The sequence below is a fragment of the Lathamus discolor genome, chromosome 3 (genome assembly GCF_037157495.1).
Source record: "Lathamus discolor isolate bLatDis1 chromosome 3, bLatDis1.hap1, whole genome shotgun sequence".
Taxonomy (NCBI): Eukaryota; Metazoa; Chordata; class Aves; order Psittaciformes; family Psittacidae; genus Lathamus; species Lathamus discolor.
In genome coordinates this window covers 27,836,019-27,852,433 of record NC_088886.1, presented here as the reverse complement: position 1 = coordinate 27,852,433, position 16,415 = coordinate 27,836,019, and the positions used below count along the sequence as shown (strand labels likewise).

Here is a 16,415-nt window from a genome sequence, read left to right as displayed (position 1 = left end):
TTTCCCAGACCCTAATATGGGCAAGTAGAGTTAGGTCTGCAAGCAAACTGCCCACTTTTGGTGGACAGTTTCACTTGACAAAAGGTGAGAGGGATCTTTATGTTTTTAATCATGAGTCATTACGATCAACTCCAGGCCAGTAATTTTGTGAGGAGGCAATTGTTCTAGCTTGTGCTGGAGATAGCAGAGATGGAGGGCTTGCTGGTATAAGTGGTATATGTGAGCTGCTGTGAGCCTCAACACTGACGGTCTGGAAGATTGCTTCTCAGGAATGAAGTAACATGTCTTTGCAAACGGTAATTGACATGATGTTAGATGGCTGAGCAGAAATTCAGGTGACATAGGGATACCTGCAGAGGGCTCTTCATGAGGAGAATGAATTGTTTTAAATGCAGTAAAGCTTCAGTCTCGTAAAGGAGAATAAAACAATTTGGCAACAAAACCACCCACATAGATAGAATCATAGAATAGTTAGGGTTGGAAAGGACCTCAAGATCATCTAGTTCCAACCCCCCTGCCATGGGTAGGGACACCTCACACTAAACCAGGTCACCCAAGGCTTCATCCAACCTGGCCTTGAACACTGCCAGGGATGGAGCACTCACAACCTCCATGGGCAACCCATTCCAGTGCCTCACCACCCTAACAGGAAAGAATTTCCTCCTTATATCCAGTCTAAACTTCCCCTGTTTAAGTTTTAACCCATTACCCCTTGTCCTGTCACTACAGTCCTTGACGAAGAGTCCCTCCGCAGCATCCCTATAGGCCCCCTTCACATACTGGAAGGCTGCTCTGAGGTCTCCATGCAGCCTTCTCTTCTCCAGGCTGAACAGCCCCAATTCTCTCAGCCTGTCTTCATATGGGAAGTGCTCCAGTCCCCTGATCATCCTTGTGGCCCTCCTCTGGACTTGTTCCAGCAGTTCCATGTCCTTTTTATGTTGAGGACACCAGAACTGCACACAATGCTCCAGGTGAGGTCTCACAAGAGCAGAGTAGAGGGGCAGGATCACCTCCTTTGACCTGCTGGTCACGCTCCTTTGGATGCAGCCCAGGATACGGTTGGCTTTCTGGGCTGCGAGCGCACACTGCAGATGCCTCATGTTCATTTTCTCATCGACCAGCACCCCCAAGTCCTTCTCTGCAGGGCTGCTCTGAATCTCTTCTCTGCCCAACCTGTAGGTGTGCCTGGGATTGCTCCGACCCAGGTGTAGGACCTTGCACTTGGCATGGTTAAACTTCAGAAGGTTGGCACCTGCTCACCTCATAAGCGTGCTAAAATCCCTCTGGATGGCATCCCTTCCCTCCAGCGTTATCAGCCAAACCACACAGCTTGGTGTCATCGGCAAACTTGCTGAGGGCGCACTCAATCCCACTGTCCATGTCACTGACAAAGATGTTGAACAAGACCGGTCCCAACATCGATCCCTGAGGGACACCACTTGTTACTGGTCTCCAGCTGGGCATTGAGACATTGACCACAACTCTTTGCATGCGGCCGTCCAGCCAGTTCTTTTTCCAGCGAGTGGTCCACCTATCAAACTGGTGTCTCTCCAACTGAGAGACAAGGATGTCGTGTGGGACAGTGTTGAATGCTTTGCACAAGTCCAGGTAGATGACTTCCACTGCTCTACAGTCTGCATCTATATAGATGGTATAAAATGTAGAGATGCTCTGAGGCAGAAATTAGAGGATGAACTTAGATCTTTACTGCTTATGTGTTGTCTTGAGCTGTGTTATTATCCTTTTAATAGTTTTCTCTACAATCTTTCACAAGTCCTTCACGTGCAAGCAAATGAGCTCTCCCTCTGAAGAGTAGCAATCTTCTCATTATTATTTGCAAATTCTCTTTTCTTTTGCATCACTAGAGGAAGTGTCATTTTGAATAGTTTTTGTCAACCTTGAAGCATACTTTGGCTAAGGGGTGAGCACAGTAGATGGCCTGGACAGAATACAGGTATCTGGATTGTTTGTTAAGTTTCTGCCTCCTTTCCCCTGACTCAGTCACCTGAGACACTGAAAGTCAAGTGGAGGACCGTACTCAGCGTTTATACTCTCTGATGTGTCCTTTCCAAAGGAACTTGTACTCATTATATTAAAAGGGGTTGGGACCCTACAGTAACCACTTCAAGAAATATAGCTTGTGCAAAGCGAAAAGAAAAACAGCGATGCTTTTACAGTGGGAGCAGCTACACATGAAGAATAGAGAACAGGTGATTCTGGAATCAGAACATGAGTAAAATGGAGAAATCTTACAGTCCTGAGTTAAGGAAAAAAATTCTGAGTCCAGCAGGAATATAATTTCCTTTTGCTGCACTACTGTTCTTGCATATATTATTCTTAATCACTTTTAGTTATACAACAAGACCTTAAAGGGGCATATGTTTATTTTGAAGATTTTATAATCTTAGAAAACAAAATGTAGGCACAAATGAGTGGAAGGAGACAGACTTCTGGCTACTAAAGATAATTAATAATAGTCATAATTTGTACTCATTCAGCATCTTTCATACAAGGATCTCAAAGCATTTTGTAATCAAGAGTTCATTGAGACTCTCAAACTCTCTTGAGACAGCCAAGCGTTATGAACACCATTTATAACAGCAGGGTGCAGGATCAGACTGGTTAAGAATACTGCTTAGAATAAAACTCAGGAATCCTGCCCTCCAATGCTATGGATGTTGAAGCAAGCACCCACTCCAGCCTAAGAAGCTTTTTCTTCTGTAAATTATTTATATAATCTTTTAATGCTAAGCAAAATATGTAGTCTTCATTTAAGTCACTGGTGTCCTGGGAAGTGTAATGGCCCATGTCACAGCTGACTAAAAGTGAAACTATAGATAGTGGGTTAAACACATTTGGTTAACCATTTGTTTGCTGTTACGGTTTTCACATGAAAAACCTTAGATTGAAACCTGTATTGATGATGGAAAGTGATGTGATTTTAAGTTTCTTTGTGTATTAAAACAGAAACCAAATTTGCATATTTTAAGTATCTTTTTTAGCATATTCAGGCATCTGGCAAGAAAGCTATATTTAAACTGTTAATACAGTATGAATGCAAGTTTCACATGCAAAATTAGTACCATTAAAATTGTGAGGTTTATTTTGCTTTTGAAACAAGTGATGCCCCAGCACTTCTGTTTTTGTTACCTGACAAGGGACTGCAGCTGGGACAGCCAGTTTTTTCAACAGGCGATGAACCTGAACCACAGGGCAGGTGGTGCACATTGCACAAACACCCAGTCCAACCCCCAGCACCACATGGTGAATGGTGGTGAGCTCCCTCATAGCTGTGGTCCACAGAGAAAGCACTGCACCAGAGGTGTGTGTAAGCCCATTGTGTGGTGTCATTTTTCATTGTCTGAAAAGAACGGTTGCGTTCTGCCTTTATGAAGCGCTTTGCAAATGAAGACCTTAAGAAAGGACAAAGCTCAATTATTTGCTTGTGGTTTAGGGCTACTTCTGAAAGGGCGGGTTTTGGAAGTAGGGTACATTTTTTAGATCATTTCATTGTGGCAAAGAATCTTCTGGGATAGTTGTGTACTGTGTCAGCAAAAACACCTCTTTTCATCAGTATGAATGTTGGAGCATTCCGATTTTTATTAGGTGTGCCCGTGTGCTTGTCCTATAAGATGGGGATATGGCTTGGTTGGTGGGGAGACTGAGTCCCTCTTTGGAATGCCACTTGCTGTGACCAGAGTCCCCTATGGCTCAATGTCATTCGGAAGTGCTACCTTGGATTTACACAAGGGAGCTCTGTACAGGTCTTGAGGCTCATCGTCTCCCCAGGCAAGAAGCCCTAGCTGGCACTATGTACCCCAGGATGTAGAGCCAAGGTGACAAGAAGCAAATTCAAACCCTTCTGCAGCATTTTCCTGTGAAGCTTGGGACTAAGCTTTGAGACTGTCATGTCCTATAGATGCTTATGGCTCCCACTCTGAAATGCAGATTTTGACCTGCTGAAAGCAGTAAATATAATTCTTAATTAATTAACAATTTGAAGGGAGTCCTGGAAGCCTGCTGTATTGTGACACAAAGAAGAGGGGTGTTGATAAGGGTTTATAGGGCTTTTACTGCTGGTGATGATACATGGGAGTAAGAGAGTGCTGGACTCTGAGCCCAGAAAGACGTGACAAGGCAAGCAGCTCTAAACAGAATAAAGCCTTCAATCTTGAAATAAACAGACAAATTAGCATAGGACCTCCTGATGTTATTTTATGAAGCAGACCAAGCTCTTCCAGCCAAAATCATAGCTCTAAAATGATCCAATGTCTTCATCCATATATTGGTATAATGGCGATACCTCATTCACCCTCTCAGTCGTACCATCCAGCCTGTGCCTTGTGTTCCTGACTTTTTTAAATAGTGCCTAAAATATCTGTTACCAAAGTAAGTGGGGTTAATAGGAAAATATAAAGCAAAGCAGACTGGTCCCCTTTTCATATGAGATAAGCCTAGACAAGTAAAGCGTTTTTGTGTAATGATAAGGCCAAGAGGCCCCAGGCAGGATCAGACACTACTGCAGTTGCTTCTGTATATACATTTAAGCACCAATGGGACATTAAAATGTAATATTTTATAGGTGTTCTTATCTGAAATACAGTTTGAATCTACTGCTTCCTGAGATAACATGTAAGCGATTTATTACTTGGAGATCTGTTTAGTTTGCTTTTTCTAATGAGAAATGGCCAGTGTTGCTCCACAAAAATCTAGCTCATCTCCTCTTAACTCTGAATATATAAACAAACCACAGTCTGCAGCAGAAACGTCAGCTTTCCATAATAGAAGTGGAAGCTGTCATTTAACACAGCTGGGTTCAATGCAGAAGCAAGCAGCAGATAGCAGTGTTTACAGATTATCCAACTTCTGTAATACCTAGCAAAAATAACCAGCCTTTCCAGATTCAAAACATTAGTGAGAACGTGAAGAATAGCAAGAAAAGCTGCTTAGTCTGTTTGCATATAATAGCATACAAACAATCCAAGGACAAAACAGTCATGCTCATTTGTTACTGTGCTTGATGATTAATAAAACAGTCTCTGTAGTCACTTGCATTGCAGAAGCTTGGGTGGATTTGCAGGTACTGATTAATAAAGAGAGAAATATTGTTAAACCCATTTTACCGAGTAATTAAGAGTGCATGTATGGTGATCGTATTGAATTCGCTGTCAATACACAGAGACTAAGATTTTGGTTTCATGACTATGAGCTAAAAGCTGTGCTCTGGAGAGTCAAAATAAGCATCTCTATGAGGTGGAAGTTCCCAACTATGTAATGATCTTGCATTCTGGCTCTATTGTCTTGTTTTTTAAACCATCAACAAAATACCTCCCCTTCTACCTGTCTGCATCCCAGTTTCACAGTGCAAGAAAAAGAGACATTTGGGCAAAGTTGCAGGCTGTGAAGTTAAAACAAAGAAAAATAATTTTATTGTTATTATTATTCAGATTCCATGTAACTTAATGACACGAGATTGTTGAAACTAGGAGCTTAGCGGGATTAGAATAGGACAGGGAATGTGCATGGATAGCTAAGTAAGGATACGGTTGCAATAATGAAGTCTAAAAATAAAGAAAAATATCCTCTAGAGCTTTGAAGTCGTTACAGAGCTGTCCTATTTCAAAGCAAGCCAGTGTTTAACAAACGAGGGCTCTGCTGCCAGAACTGACTATTCTGGATTGCTGGTTTGCTGCAGGAAGTGGTGGGAGGGCAGGTAGGTAGCAAGGGAACTGGTGTCTTGTCCCCCTCTGGCATGTCCCAGAGGAGACCTCACTCCTGCCTGCCCAAAGTTTTGTGATTTTGAACTGCGGGTATAGGCAAGAGGTCACTGGCTGTCAGTGAGTATCTCCTCATGCAGGGCAGCTTTTTCAAAGGATCTCCATGGATTATTCCCTGACCAGGAGTAAACCCAGGAATGCGTGTGTCACATGGAATCCATGCAGAATCGTCTTTTCAGGAATCTGTATGTACTCTGGCAGCTGTAGTTTTTTGCTGGGGGAAATAAATCAAGAAATAAAATATTTTTTTCCAGTGCCTCTCCTCTGTAAGAGCGATCAGTTGGCCTTAATTATAAACTGAATTACAGCTGCAGGCAGTCTTGATATTTCTTGGGAGCGTGACTTATGAGAGATGTCTGGACTTGATGATCTTAAAGGTCTTTTCCAACCTAGTTGATGCTATGATCCTGTGGCACCGCACTGGAATTTTTGGTCTGAAAGTTTGTGATGTTTTTGGACAGTCAATAACTTGAATGAAAAAGTAGGGTCTTTTGGAGGCTTTTGAATAAGAAATGTGCTGTTCTGCTATTTAACTGTTTATTTAACTGATGATCAGTTTTGGTGAGTGAAGTGGAAGGAATGTGCTAACTTTCTGGAGATGAACAAGAAAGAAAAAATGAAAGGGAAAGTAAGTACCAGTGAAAGATGTTTCTGGCTGCCTTTCAATTCCAAATTGGGCTAATTCTACCTTCTGAAAAGAAGATAATTTCCACGTTTCTGTAATAGGGAACATGTAATTGAAGTTATTTTCTCTCAGAGAGAGCAGCTTCTTCTACAACATTTGCAAATGGACAAGGAAAATGACCACATGCAGTGCACTCTGAGTCACGGTGCATTCGTCACAGCATCATTTTAGATTTCTCTGTAGATTTTGGGCTGAGGTTTTTACCCATTTGGGTAAATATTTATATGTGGATGGGAAAGATTCATGTTGGTGAATGCACCGCATCAACTGCAGAGCTCCTTTTTCTGGGCAGCCATTACATCTGAGACAGCTGACTACCGGTGAGGTCCAGAGTAGAAAACATATGCCGTAGAAGCCCTGAAACAAGTATCAACTTCATGTACCAAAATAGTTACGCAGTGATTCCACAAGACTGCTTCTTTTGACCTGGCTTTTTAGGAACTGAACTTTAATGAGGAAGGCGGCCAGATGTTGTTGTGGTGCTTTGAGACTGGCACAAGCAATTAACATGCTTCCTTTCATTTGTAGCATGAAGATATTTTCTATCACAGGTTTTAACCCTGGGAATGCCTGTATTTTCTTAAACATCCTATTAATTAAGCACGCAGGACAGTGTTTTTTCATGAATGCGTTTGCATCTGCATGTGTGAGTGCAGTCATGCTCTTCCCTCAGTTTTTGCTCAGTTTTTGTTGACAGTAGCCAAGGTTGCACTCATGTGCTCATGCTCCCAGACCATGGTCCTTCCTGCTGGCTTTTTGGTGACCAAGGCTTTTTTGTATTTTCATGGGTTAGTTTATCATCCCTGATGTTGCTGTGGTTAGCCAGACAGAGTGGTGCGCAGGGAATTTGGGAGGCCATGTTGCAATTCGGCACAGACCCAGCTTTTGAGCTGTGTCTAGCTAAGGAAGTATATGTTTGTGTGCATCATGGAGAAAAGAGAATGCATGAAGATAACTGTGATAGATTAGACAGCAAATTGGATTTCTAGACAGCCTTGATCATTGTACAGATCAGGAAAAAATAGAGGAAGTTTAATAAACAATAACAACACAATTCTGTTTTGTGAGGAAAGCCAGAGTTATATTTTTACCCTGACCTAACAAAGGAGGAGGAAGGAAACTGGTTTGCTGAAACAAGCATTTTAGATTGAGCTAAGGATACACTTTTCTCTCTGTTTGTGTGCGTGCATGTCCCAGCAAACTCAACAGCATGTTCATATGCATGAAATGCATTTTCCTGGAAGCACGTAGTCATCATGTGTCATGGGAAGAGGAAAAAGATGTGCCTAGCACTGCTTAAATGTTGGTCAAAAAGGCACGGCATTTTAGTCAAAATAGTTGGTGTCTCATATTGTTGTGGTTGGCATTTGTTATTTTTGCTAACTTTGAGTACTGGATAAGAAATCTGCCTGGTTTGGAAAAGTGCAATGTAGATAAAATATGAAAGCTGACTATTCATTGTGTGTATGAGGCAATGTGGCCTCCAAAACAAAAGAGAGTCAGACAGGACTTAAAACCTGCAGATTTTGGTCTTTCATTTTAAGTGTCACAGCCCAAGCCCTTACTGAAGCAAGCATGAGCAGGCCTCCCTATCAGGAGGTGTGGGAAGCTGGTGTGAAAGAGAGGGAGAGGCTTCCCACACCGTCACCCCAGGGTGTCCTGCCAAAGCCTGGCTGGTGGTAGTCTGCAGGTGTGATGGCTTTGGGTCAGAGAGTGGCAATGCTGAGTCCAGACCTAGTGGATGGTGTGCCAGGCTGAGGACATGGGTTAGGGTTAGCAGCCTGCATGCAGGTTTTATCTTTGCCTTAGAGCCCATGTGTGATGATGGGCAAATTGCTTCAGTTCCATGTATCTTGCTTCCCTTTTCTGTGAACATACAGCAGCTCATGCCTTCAGTTTTGGTTCATTTATATTATAAGGCCCAAGTGTAAAAGCAGTGTTTCAGATTATGTGTTGAGAGAGCCTCACACAAGAGGCTAGATCATGTCATATCCATGCATTTGTACCACACTGGTGATTGCTAATGGGGAGAAATATGGGCACGGGGACCATCAGCAGCTTCGCACCATACTGTCTTCTCAGTGCAAAGTCTAGGGAAGTCGATGAGGTGGCAATGGTCATTCCTTTCTGCATGGAAACTGAAATAAGTACAATAGATGGAATAATATTTTAAGAGGCTCAGTTGCTATATTGATTTCTCAAGCTAATAAATCCTTGACTGCACTTGCTGCGTTAAAATATACATTCAGGCAAGATTCATGATCGGCTCTTAGGAACAAGTGAGCAAAGGGGAAAATAGGTTGTTCCAAGATTAAATGCTTTACATTTGGCACCTTTAATTAGCTTATTAATAAACCTTTTTTCAGGGTTATGCTATTTATTATTTCTAATGAAATAGTTGTCGACTAGCCTTCTAAAAAGAGCCACAAAGCACTTGCCAGGGGTGTCTGGGTGTGCTGGGTCAAGTACCTGGCTCTGAAACTGCTAGTCATATGAATGGCCTTATCCTCACCAAAATGATATATCCCACACAGATGGCACTTACATGACATAGAAAGCAAATGCAAGTCCTGTGCACCATGCAGGCTTGTTTTCCCACATGAAAAACTAAGTTGTGGTAACCCAAACACATCAACGTGGTTGCATTTGTACAGTAGAGTTTACTGAGCTGTGTGTTGACATTCAGGATTTCCAGATGTTCAACAGCTTCCTCAGAACAACTACTAGGCATTTAGAAATCCTGGACAAATGCACAAAATCCTTGAGTATTGCTCAGGGAAAAAAAAAAAAAAAATATGAGCAGAAAAAGAAAACAGCTCTGGGGAAACCTGAATGTATGGTAGGTACAATCTGTATTCTCAGTCAGGAAGGTTGAATGTATAGCAAATAGACCTCCTGCAGACCTCCAGGGAAATTCATCCAGCCCACAGCTTATTTCAGGTGCCCTTTCTTCCAAGGACTGGCCCCCCCATCTCCCTTGTGCGCTGCTGCTACTCTTAGAGAGCAGTTGGTGGGCAGGCAGCAGCTGAAAGTGCTGTATTGTGCGTGCATGGCAAATCCAGCACTTCCAAGGGATATAGTAATCTGCTGCGCTCACGGGTGCAGCGCCTGTGAGATAGAGCAGGTCAACAAGTGCAGAGATGATGGTGTACAGCTTAGCATAGGCCCTAGAAAAAAAAGCATGACAAGGTCAGGAACATCCAAGTGTTTGGTTTCTGAGAGTAGATGATTGAAGTACTATTGCTAAGCACCATTCTGAGACCTTCTCTACATTGATTGATGTCTTATTTGAAATCTCCTTGCCTGAAAGAAGAAAGCATAAAAGCATTTAGCTAATTCTCTTTCAGTGCTTTAAAACTGCCGTTCTCTGTTGAACGTAACTGTCTCAATAAAGATTCATCATGTCAGATGTAGTCCCTATAAGCCAGATAGAAGTGGCCAGTGTATTGTTTCCTCGGGAACTTTACATTTTCTTCCCATTTAAGTAGGTATGGAGCATGGGAAAATGTTTCCTTGTAGACTAAGGCTTATAAGTTTCATACCTAAGGTCCAGTCTTTGATGAAGGCAGCAATTATTCAATGAAATCACTTGCTTTACTGAAATGTTGCATTTCATAAGTTAATTTTCAGGAAAGCAGTGCACACATGGAAAGCTGATGTCAGTATGTTTTGATCTCTAGATGACTGATTTTCTCATTCTGGACACCAAACTTAGCTTCATTTAAGAAACTTCTAGACATGAGACTATTTCTGCGCTTCTCAAAATATGCCCATACTTCTGCTGTTTTCTAGGGAGGATACTTACTGTGACAGACTGTAAATACTGTATGCCAGCTGTTAGCATATGAAGGCCAAGAGGTCTCAGTTTCTAAGCACATATTAAAACCTTTGTATCCCTAGTACTAAAAATCTGTGGACCAGCTCCCGCTCTCACTAATGTTAACAGCAGGATTTGTGTCAAAACAAACAGGAAGAGAACAGAACTAGCAGATCGGGATTATCTGTCTTTGTCCATATACTCCAACACTGCAGGGATGGTTGTTCTAGCATTTTTTATATTACATTGTTAAGTGATGGAAGCTTTTGCCAAATCCAAACTGAAATGCTTCCAAAACCTTTTTCAGTCTTGGAAAATGCTTGTATCAGGTTATCCTTGGAATAATTTTCTCCTTTGTTTATTATTATGTGCTACCTAGTAGACACCTAATTATGAGTCACAGAATACTTCTCATTCTAGGACATACAGCACTTCACTGGATGTTTTTAGAAGTCAGTTGTCATTACATTAAACAAGATGTTTACTTGCATGAATCCCTTGGGTTTAAAAAAGAAAAAAAAGCCAAAATAAGACAAAGAGTGAAGTTCAGTACTGAACAGCCAATAGACCCTGGTACCATGCTTTTATACCACATCACAGACTGTACTTTTTTTTTCAGAGTGGGTACCCAAGCTCTGGACCTGCATCAAGCGCTCCTGTCTTCAGGCCTGAAGATGAGCTGGAACATCTGACCAAGAAAATGCTGTATGACATGGAGAATCCTCCCTCTGATGAGTACTTTGGTGAGCAGTGCCATAGCCCCTTTCTGAATTTTCCAGGTTTGGTAGCAAAGAGGCCTGACAGCTGCACTGTTAATGTAGTGGCATTCATATTGATGGATTTGCTTTCCATGCCTGGGCTGAAAGTGTAATCATCTATGGGAATTCCTCTGTAATTCCAGCATAAATCTCATGCTCACTTGCTGTATGTTTATAGTTTTTCTGGTTATGAAGTGAATTTTTCAGTGTCTGGTTCAGTTTCACACCATCTGTCCCCAGGTTACCAGGCTGAATTCAGGTGTGGTATCCTGTCTTGCCCACCTGCCCTATCCCTTCTCATTGCAGCTGCAAAAAATCTGGCAGTATAAATATGTTCTGCTCCTAAGGCATCAATTTTCATTTTCTCTATGCTGGCATAGATAAAAAGGAAATCCATTTTGAGTCAACCAGGCTGGTTTTACATGAGGACCTGTTAGCCCAGAACTGGGTCTAACAAATACGAGGAAGACAAATCTGAAATGATTGGCTCATAACCATGTTATCTTCTTTGCCTGGAGAAAGATAAGCAGATTTCCTTCTTAAGTGGTATACAACAGAATTAGGCATCTATAGGTGTAAAGTATGTATTTTTCCTTTATATAAAACACAGGTGATATGGCCTGTGAACTCTACATTAAAGTCAAGGGCCATGGGCACATCTGATTCGTCTTGTATGTATGCTTATTTTCCTACAGGCTTGGGTGATAGTGTGGTTAGGAAACAAAGGAAACAAACTGCTATAGTTTGCAGAGTTAAAGACTGGGATAGGCAATTAATTTGTGTTCTTTGTCTTCCTTTATTTCATAATTTCCAGGGAAAAAGAAAAATAAAATATTGCCCCCTAGGTCTGTTTGCAGTAGATTTTGGTTATACCAAAACATTTCTGGCTTAAAGAAACTTTTGTGGTTTGGTTTAATTGGAAAATGGGTGGGACAAAGATTTCATTAATAAACATGCATCTGATTACATGAGAAGTTCAAGATATTCTCATCAAACAAACATTGCCCTTGTAGATGGGGTTGATATCGGTCCTCATTCTCCATCAGTACCTTACCTTCTACCATCTCCACCCTAACAGATGAAACATCTTGTCTATAAACGTTGATAGTCTTCAGAGTTGATGACTAGCACAGATCTGAGGTGTGAGCAAGAATGACTGAAGAGAGGCTAACCAGAGAGCATTTTCTGTGCTGCTGCATTTGACTTCATCTCTGCCTGTGTCCATTTGTGTTAATTCTTCAGTGTTTTAAAAGCAAAGCAACAACCAGACAAATGTGACAGGTATTTAGCCATTAGTGTGGGCAGACAAGAGGGAGGAACTTTTTCCCCACTCCTTTCACACAAATGGCTGAAGCCCCGAAGCATGAGGTTTGTTTATAGTCATTTTCTTAATGCAGAGCTGTGAGTGGCAGGAGCTGGTTGATGAACCAAAACCCACCCAGTTCTCCTTGTAGCCTGAGAAAGTAGGCAGATGAACAAAGAACTTGGAGATTCACAGGCTCCAAGATCAGAAAGGACCTTGCCATTATACTGCCTAATGTCCTACTCTCAGTTTCTTCTAGAAACATGATTGAATCATGACTAAAAAAAAAACCCTAATCTCATCTTAAAGACTTCAAGCAATGGTGAGTCAACCACCTACCCTGATAAGATGTTCTAGTGATTAATTTTCCTCACAGCTCAGAAATTGCTTCCTGCAGTGAAGCTTTAGTTCTGTTTAGCACTTGTATTTATGGAGCTGAAATGTTCAGGTTTTGCAAAATAATACCGTATCACTAAGATGATTCTGCTCTGTTTTAGAGTATGGTAGATCAAAGTTTTTCATCCAAAGGGATGCATAGCTCTAAGGGTTGGGACATAAAGTCTATCAGCGTTAGGTCATCAATGTGGCTATCAGGTGGAAGGTCAGACCAGTGCCATGCCAGTAGTTCTTAATTTAGCAGGAGACAAGAAAATGGAAAGGAGGCTCCAGAGCATTCAGAAATCTTGCCAGTTTTGTTTATGTAACTGGTACCATGATCAAAGATAGAATAATCATGCATGATGCAAGCTGAAAGATGGAAACCAAAGAAGAAGCCTAGTCCTACCTTGGGCAGGTAATATTTAATTACAAGCTGCACCTGATTGATCTTCTAATTTTATTGAGTCTATGTCACTGCAGGTCATCTCTGAAGAGGTGTTCAGCCTTGGAATTCTTGTTGTGCCAAAGAAACATGTTGGGCTGAACTCCTCCTCAGCAATCTAAGCATGCTGTGCCCCATGCCGCCATATGGGAGACAGGGCCACAACTAATTATATACCTACCAAGTAAAACATAAACCCAGCAGTTCTGGAGCACAACTGCTTTTTATGGTTGGATAAAATTAAAGAGGTGGGCTGCCCTCATCCTCCTAGGTCTGCTCTAGCCCAAGCTACTCCCAGGGGAAGATGGTCTCTGGAGTCACAGTGGATGCAGTTTTTTGATATGGCAGTGCAGGCCAGGAATTTTGTACTAATTCTGCCTATGTCAGAGCTAAATACCCATCTAGTTGAGCTGTCAGCTAGTGCCTTTCAGTAACTTCATGCTCATATGGAAAGAACAAATTAAGTGTGGAAGGAAAAAAAGAGTCTTTCAACTTTGGTTAACTGTCTCAATCAATATCTCTGCCTTTGTTCTTTATTTGTTTAGCATGGTAGCATGGATTGTACAAGATTCATATGGCACATTGATCAAAAAATCAGAAAAAGGACAAATGGGCAGAGACATTGACTCAGATTTGCTTTAAGTATCTTCTGCCTGAGGTCTAAATGCCACTGTAATTGTACCACGCGAGATAGATGTCAGCTAATCATTTTTATTAGTTTGAATTTAGAAAACTGGATTTCAGCATATTAAAAGTTGGTTAAGAGCAGATAGGTTTTGAATTGAGGAATCTAATTAACCTTGTTAGAAAGCTGCAAGGCGCTATACTAAGTCATGAAAATAATTTGTTGGAGTAATTACATTTGCACTGTCAAGCTGGAGAAAGGTCATTTTACTTGGCCCACCAGCACCCTGGGATCTTTTCTGTAACCATCTTCCTTCTGTAATTTCACTTGCCGTATCTCTGGTTTTCAGTCAAACCATCTTGATTCTGGAGCCAGTGTGGGCACAGCTGAGGTTCCTGGGGAAGGAAGAGGAGTAGGAGCCACTGAAGTTGTCTCTTTGCCCTGTCAGTGCCAGCTGGTACTGCTGGCAGACCAAGTGTACTGGGGTTAAACCATGACACCGAGTGAACTGAGTTCAGGAGCAGGTCAGTCAGCACTTCCATCAAGTCTGTGCTCACTGCACCTCCCTCCAGCTTCCCTGGGAGGAAATTACTGATGATGGTTTCAGAGTCCGGGAGCTTTTCTAGCCAGTGATAGCCCATGCAAGCACACAGAGCTGGCAGCATGGTTCATACTGTGTTCCCAGGGAGCCTGGATGCATGGTAAGAGTCAGGAGCACCATCCTGGAGACACACTTTGGAGCAGCAAGATCACACTTTGCAGATGTTTGTTGCTTGGATTTACCACAGCAACATGATCAAGTCACTGGGAAAGCCTCTAGGGGCCATTGGCAAGGCAAAGCTTAAGCATGGAAATATCAGTAAATATAATAATAATAATAGTAATAATAATGATGATGACAACAAAAAACAAAGAAGCAAAGAAAAAACAAAAAAAAATACTGTGAATGTTTAGGAGTTAAACATACCTGTTGGGTAATCTGCCTAATTAGAGTTTTGTGGTAAGGCCACATTATCAAACTAAGTCTACGCGCACTGATTTTCGGTGTATGTCCCTTCCTACCCTCCTGTAGGGCATGGAGTGACTTACGGAGTAGCTTCTCCTGAAAAGTACTTGGTAGGTCAGCAAATTGAAGTCTGTTATGTCTAAGCTACTCTTCCTTCTTTACTGCTGATTCAGTTGCTGATCTGTGGTACTTGGCTGGTCTTAATCAAATCCCCTTTTATTAGAAAGGATCCCCAAATGTGTTATGCACTGTGCAGTAGGGATGGTTTCTCTCTGTCATGGCCCTCCCTGTTGATAAATGTGCTATTGTAGATAGTCATAGAATCATAGAATAGTTAGGGTTGGAAGGGATCTCATCATCCAGTTCCAACCCCCTGCTGTCTGCAGGGACACCTCACACTAAACCATGTCACCCAAGGCTTTGTCCAACCTGGCCTTGAACACTGCCAGGGATGGAGCATTCACAGCCTCCATGGGCAACCCATTCCAGTGCCTCACCACCCTTACAGTAAAGAATTTCGTCCTTATATCCAGTCTAAAGTTCCCCTGTTTAAGTTTTAACCCCTTACCCCTTGTCCTATCACTACAGTCCCTAATGAAGAGTCCATCCCCAGCATCCTTATAGGCCCCCTTCAGATACTAGAAGGCTGCTCTGAGATCTCCACGCAGCCTTCTCTTCTCCAGGCGGAACAGCCCCAACTTTCTCAGCCTATCTTCATACGGGAGGTGCTCCAGTCCCCTGATCATCCTCGTGGCCCTCCTCTGGACTTGTTCCAACAGTTCCATGTCCTTTTTATGTTGAGGACACCAGAACTGCACACAATACTCCAGGTGAGGTCTCACAAGAGCAGAGTAGAGGGGCAGGATCACCTCCTTTGACCTGCTGGTCACACTCCTTTGGATGCAGCCCAAGAAACGGTTGGCTTTCTGGGCTGCAAGTGCACACTGCAGCTGCCTCATGTTCATTTTCTCATCGACCAACACCCCCAAGTCCTTCTCTGCAGGGCTGCTCTGAATCTCTTCTCTGCCCAACCTGTAGGTGTGCCTGGGATTGCTTTGACTCAAGTGTAGGACCTTGCACTTGGCATGGTTAAACTTCAGAAGGTTGGCACCTGCTCACCTCATAAGCGTGTCAAAGTCCCTCTGGATTGCATTCCTTCCCTCCAGCGTTATCAACCAAACCACACATCTTGGTGTCATTGGCAAACTTGCTGAGGGCGCACTCAATCCCACTGTCCATGTCACCGACAAAGATGTTGAACAAGACCGGTCCAAACGCCGATCCCTGAGGGACACCACTTGTTACTGGTCTCCAGCTGGTCATTGAGCCACTGACCACAACTCTTTGCATGCGGCCATCCAGCCAGTTCTTCTTCCAGCGAGTGGTCCACCTATCGAATTGGTGTCTCTCCAACTGAGAGACAAGGATGTCATGTGGGACAGTGTTGAATGCTTTGCACAAGTCCAGGTAGATGACTTCAACTGCTCTACCCGTGTCCACCAGTTCTGTAGCCCCATCATAGAAGGCCACCAAATTGGTCAGGCAGGGTTTCCCCTTAGTGAAGCCCTGCTGGCTGTCACCAAGCACCTTGTTGTTTTTCATGTGCCTTAGCATGCCTTCCAGG

General features: G+C 42.6%; 1 protein-coding gene across 9 annotated transcripts in view; it reads left to right on the top strand.

The window, feature by feature from the left end:
- LPP (LIM domain containing preferred translocation partner in lipoma) overlaps positions 1-16,415 on the top strand; it is a 353,102-nt gene that overhangs the window by 254,115 nt on the left and 82,572 nt on the right. For all 9 annotated transcript variants that reach the window (XR_010611484.1, XM_065674286.1, XM_065674285.1 and 6 more), the window contains one exon: positions 10,899-11,022. Coding sequence is in view for 8 of the 9 variants with exons in the window: in XM_065674286.1 (XP_065530358.1) it covers positions 10,899-11,022 (124 nt within the window). In the remaining variant the exon portion in view is untranslated. The remainder of the gene's footprint in view (positions 1-10,898; positions 11,023-16,415) is intronic.